Below are 5,619 nucleotides of genomic sequence, written 5' to 3' on the forward strand. Positions count from 1 at the left end.
GCGGGTCTCGAACCCGCGGGCTCAGGCAATCCACTCACCTCAGCCTCCCAAAGGTGCGGGATTACAGGCTGAGCCACTGAGCCCGGCTCCACCTCTGCTCTTGTCTCTCCTCTCTTGGTTAGTTCTAACAATCTGGCCTCTCAGTTCTTTGGCCTCTTCCACAGAGCCTGTCTTCTAGTCGGTCTCAGCCGCTCACTCTCCATACCCTCGACCTTGCCATGCCTAAGACTATGCTCCTTCCATAAGCTTCGTTCATGACCCCTTGTGACAACCGCCTTCTATTTTTCAATATCGCTTGCCCTGCTGCAATTCCCACCAGAGACATCAGTCCATTGAGCATTCTACTTTCTCATTATCTCACACTCCAGTCAGGATGGGACTTCTCCCCTCATTCAATTTAAATTTTATGACAGAAACTATAGATCCTTATTCCTCTTGCCTCTTTCTTAAAACCACAACCCTAGTTCAATTCAGCTCTCCACCAATTCCATGCTAATACTGCCGAGGCTGAACTGAGGGGCAGAAAGCACATGATCATGTTAACTGGTCCGATGTCAAATGCATGACGACAAGCCTTCCTGCTACATCCCTCAACTTCACGTATGCTCTCACTTTGCTAGTTAAATATTCCGCACCCTTAGTTAAATATTCCACACCCTCCACTCTCAAAACTTTTAACACCTCCCACTTCCCACCTCCGCACTCATATGCAGCTGATTACTATGCTTCCTGTTTCTCTGAAACACACGAAGGAAATTAGAAAAGAACCATGGACTCTGCCACCACCTCTCCCTACCCACCAGCATCTGTACTCATGGACTGAATTATCCATCTTCCTATCCAGAGCCAATCTCTGCCATTCTCCCTCACCCACTCAAGGATGTCACTCTAGCAATTCTCCCCCTCTCTTCCAGATCGTCGCCTGTCTACCCTTTCCAATGGATCGCTCACACCATGCTTTTATAAAATCCATCTCCTGACTCCTTTCACCCCAAACAGCTGCCCTCTCATTCCTTCTCTTGCTGGAGGGTACCAGACCTCGGTCTTCCATTTGTGTACTCACTCCTTGTTAAAGATTCATGCCTTAAAATGGCCTACAACTGCATTTTTTCTCTTAATTTTTATTTTGAAATTGTGGAGTACAATTCAGGGTTAGGTATACAAATGTTCATTGTGCAGGTACCCTTATTGATGAGGTGTGCATTTTTAACTTTCCCTTAACCCCAAGGCTCTTACATCCTGCTGCCAACTCCACATCTGTTGGGATTTGGATGCCCAAGCCTATTAAGGCAAACTTGCACTTCTCCTCTTCCCTACCAAAATACCCTGTCTGCAGTCTCCCCATCTTTTTTGTGATACCAACCTTTAACTGTTCAGGCCAAACACCTCGAGGTCAAGCTTGACACCTCACTTACTTTCACGCTTCTTACCCACCCCATATCGTATCCATCAGGAAAGACTCTTGATCTGTTTTCCACTTCTCTCTGACTGCTACCAGCCTACTGTGAACCACTGCTTTCTCTTGACTAGACTGGCACAACACAAACTGGTTTCCCTGATTCCACCCTTGCATCGCCCCTGCTCCCAAGAGCAGTGTCAATAGAGCAGTCAGAGGGAGTCAGCTAAAAATAAGCCATAGTGTGTCCCTCCTCTACTCAGAGCCCTCCAACAGCACCCATTGCTCACTCAGAGAAAATACAAGCCCTCCCCTGACCTAGAAGGTTCTGTGCCATCCAGCCCAGTTACCTCTCCGCCTGTCTCTGCTACCCTTCCCAACCTCGCTCATTCAACTGCAGCCACACTGGCCTCTCTGGTGCTTCCCAAGCACACTTGGCAGCCTCCCTCCTCAGGCCTTTGCGCCATGAATGCTTTTCCCGGATAACTGTAGTGCGAACTTCCTCATCTCCTAAGAGTTTGTTCTCAAATGACACCTTTCGGAGGCACCTCGACCTCCTATTAACCTGCCTACCCCTCACACATCTAATCCCTCTTCCCTCTAGTCTATTTTTTATCCCCACATCCCTGGTATATTATACAATATAGATAAATTATATGTATGGCTTATCTCCTCAAACTAGAGTGAAGGCTCCACAAGGATGAGACTTCACTCTGAAATATCCCAAATACCCAGAATAAAGTCTAGAACAAAAACATGTAATTAAGTGTTTGATGAAAGTGTTAACAGATGAATGTGTGCTTAGAATGAACTCATGGTATCTTTTTTTTTTCATAAAACAGTTGGGAAAATTGTGTGTGGGGTGGGGGGAGAGGGAGAGAGAGAGAGAGAGAGAGAGACCTCAGAAAACATCTGGTCCAGTGGTTTATATTATTATTTCTTTCTGTCAACATAACTGCATGAGTTTTTTCAAGCAAAAGTAAAGTACATCCTAACTATAAAAGAGTGAAACACCCTTTTACCCCTTAGGCAGCAAAAGTTTTTGTTGTTCTACAGAAAAAAGTTATTATTATTAGTGCTATTTAAATTTTTACTTTGCCAGAGGCCCTTCCCTCAGAACCCTATGTTTTCTTCAAGGACAGTCTCACTTTACAGATGAGAAAACAGGTGGTCTAAGAGGGCATGTGACTTTCCCGGTGACACACAGCTAGTGACTGACACAGGCGTAGACAGCTGCCCCGTCATACTCTGGGGCGCCCTCGCTGTCTTTCCTGCACTGCTCTTCCCTGCACGCTGGCCTAAGAAATCACTCAGGAGATGAGACGGGAAGTTTGCATTTATGGCTGCCTGAATTTTCTTTCCTGCTCACCGAGATTTTCTGCGATCGTCTTTCTTAGGCAGACACAGGCAAGAATTTAGTGACACTGCCCAACACAACTGCCACTGCCATTCTGTGTAGCGATGAGACCATCTGGCTGGAACCTGAGGTTCTTTTTTCAGGGCCTCGTCAAGGTGAGGAGAGCTAGAGAAAACCTCACGTGGGAGAGGGAACACATATTCCGTTTAACAGATGGACTGAGTTTTTCTAAGTGTGTGCTCTGTTTTGCAGCATTTGAGTTTCCTCAAATCAATTACCGGAAGTATGGCGGGAAACCTTACACATATGCATATGGACTTGGCCTGAATCACTTTGTTCCAGACAGGGTAATTAATCCTTTGGACTAATATTAGGACTGTGCTTTGAGCATATGCTGGTCAAGTGAAGCATACTGACTGACTGATTTTTCTTTCTTACAAGCAGCTCTGTAAGCTGAACGTCAAAACTAAAGAAACTTGGGTCTGGCAAGAGCCTGATTCATACCCATCAGAGCCCATCTTTGTTTCTCACCCAGATGCCTTGGAAGAAGATGACGGTAATGAAAGCAATGGATGTGTCTGAATGCACTCTTTTTGCTGGAGTTCTTTCTCTTTGTGTTAGTTCCTCAAGAAAGCGGTCAGGTTGATTATTCCTTATTGTTGAGAAATGACCTTAACACTACAGGCAGGGCAGCACTAGAGCATTTAAACTCATCTGAAGATAAGTTCCATCTTGCAGTCGGGTCTTGTTGATTTCTAGTAGAAAGAACGCTGATGCAATATCTGGTATCACAATGGAGTATCAACATCATCTAGGTGAGGGAGAGAAGGAAGGAAAAAATGGCAATGCAGATTCTTGGTTTTTGCCTTTCCTGGCCAAGATATCATTCTGAAAAAGAATACTTCTAAGACTGAGTGTCCTAGTAGATCAAAGAAAACGAGACCGCAGCTCTGTGGCTCTAGCTTTCATTTGTTCTTTTAGTTAGCTGGGGCTAGAATGGGGTCCAGAGTCTCAGCCTATGATGCAGCAAGTCCCAAAGCATCCATCTGGGTGAGTTGGGACAGGGAGGTAGATTACACTCTGTGGGATTAACATACAGGAAACCACATCTTTAAAATGAAAAATTTTAAAAGAAAAGAAAGCCACAGCGAAGTGAGATGAAGGATTGTGGAGTCACTTGATGCTAAATTATTTTACATATATATTCCATCCAGTCAAAAGTGCAAGTGATTTGTTCTCCTACTGTTTGAAGGAAGTCAGTTTCAGATAGATCTTGGAATTTACAGATATAATAAATCTTCAAAGATTTTTTTATGCCCCCCAGCTTCCCCTTCCCCAAAGTCTCTTAATACATATTTTTCATTTGATTGTCAGAACAGCTGTAGATAAAGCAGATAAGAACAAAGATCCAGCCACTCAATAAGTATTTATTGAGCGTCTCCTATGCTCTAGTCATTGTCTCAAACTATTGGGGAACAGCAATGAATAAGACAGACTTGGTCACTCCTTTCCTGAAGCTTCTAGTCTAGGGAACACGGAGAGTTTAAAGACCCCTGAGTGGTCACACAGCTAGTTTGTAGAATACTCAAAACAAAAAGTCAAGTCATAGCGTTTTCTTTTGCCAATGTAATGCCTCCTATATTATTTCAATAACATTCACTGTATGTCCTGGACTTTTTCATACTAAGATTTGCCCTATGTACTTCTGGTTGACAGGTGTAGTCCTGAGTGTGGTGGTGAGCCCTGGGGCAGGACAAAAACCTGCCTATCTCCTGATTCTGAATGCCAAGGACTTGAGTGAAGTTGCCCGGGCTGAAGTGGAAATTAACATCCCTGTCACCTTTCACGGACTGTTCAAAAAATCCTGAGCAAATGTATTCTTGCATGATGTGTTTTTGTTGCAAAGCCAAGAAAACCAGCTTCAGGTCTGCAATCAAATTCTGTTCAATTTTAACCTACTGTATGTCATGGTTTTAAGTTGCAGATGCAGACAATTTTGCAATGTTTTACACAAAACACTCAGTTGAGCAAACAATTCCTTTTTTTTAAAGTACATATTTAGATAATCATAGTTCCTCTGTGAGACAGACCATAACCAAAAAACTCTTAAATACTTAGCAATCAAATAGGAAATGAATGTGGACTTATTAATCTGCTTTTTATTCTATTATAAAAGTACATTTTAGGTATCTACATGTTTCAGTTTTTTTTTAACATCTAAAAACCAAAGTTCTCTACATCTGATTTATAAATGGCTTTACTGAATCAAGGAAGTATCATGCAATAAGGATTAATTACTAAAGATCAAACCAAATATTTTCTCAAGCCAGGAACTATCATCCAAGAGTAACAATAGTCACTGCTTTGCATATATAGAACTGCTCAAAGATTCTCAAGCTTATAAACTTTAACTTTTCCATTTATTATAGGAAATTACTATAATTTCTGATTTCACAGTGAGAAAAACCTGTGTCTAGTCGACTGAGGCTCCTCAACCAAATAACATCTCAGAGGTTAAGTTATGTGTTGAAATTTTATGTAACATAAAAGTACATATAGCAGAACTGTATTTTTTTGAGAAACAGCATAAAATACTTGCAAACATAATATCGATGTAAGATTGGGTTATGAAATAATGTTGCCTATTTGTTTATCTGTGCTGAAGCACTGTAAAATCATCTGAGAGAAGAAATATTAAATTATTAACATTCAACTATTAATATATTTTAAGCACTTTTGGTTTTACATTACTTTCTTCTATGCTACAGAGTACCAAAAATGGATATTGACAAAAAATTACATTCTATATCTTAACCCTAATATCTATTTTATGCTCAAAACCATTACATATTGTAATATGTAAGAT

At 41.7% G+C, this 5,619-nt stretch overlaps 1 protein-coding gene across 1 annotated transcript in view; it reads left to right on the plus strand.

Annotated features, from left to right (window-relative positions):
* The window catches only part of RPE65 (RPE65, retinoid isomerohydrolase), a 22,074-nt gene extending 17,132 nt beyond the window's left edge, over positions 1–4,942 (plus strand). Inside the window, exons 11-14 of the mRNA XM_008048441.2 lie at positions 2,794–2,908; positions 3,006–3,100; positions 3,198–3,309; positions 4,470–4,942. Of these exons, the coding sequence (XP_008046632.1) occupies positions 2,794–2,908; positions 3,006–3,100; positions 3,198–3,309; positions 4,470–4,621 (474 nt within the window). The 3' untranslated portion in view covers positions 4,622–4,942. The remainder of the gene's footprint in view (positions 1–2,793; positions 2,909–3,005; positions 3,101–3,197; positions 3,310–4,469) is intronic.
* Positions 4,943–5,619: the final 677 nt, after the last annotated feature.

This window comes from Carlito syrichta, unplaced genomic scaffold, assembly GCF_000164805.1.
Source record: "Carlito syrichta isolate Samal-C Ts95f unplaced genomic scaffold, Tarsius_syrichta-2.0.1 Scaffold123482, whole genome shotgun sequence".
NCBI classification, from domain to species: Eukaryota; Metazoa; Chordata; class Mammalia; order Primates; family Tarsiidae; genus Carlito; species Carlito syrichta.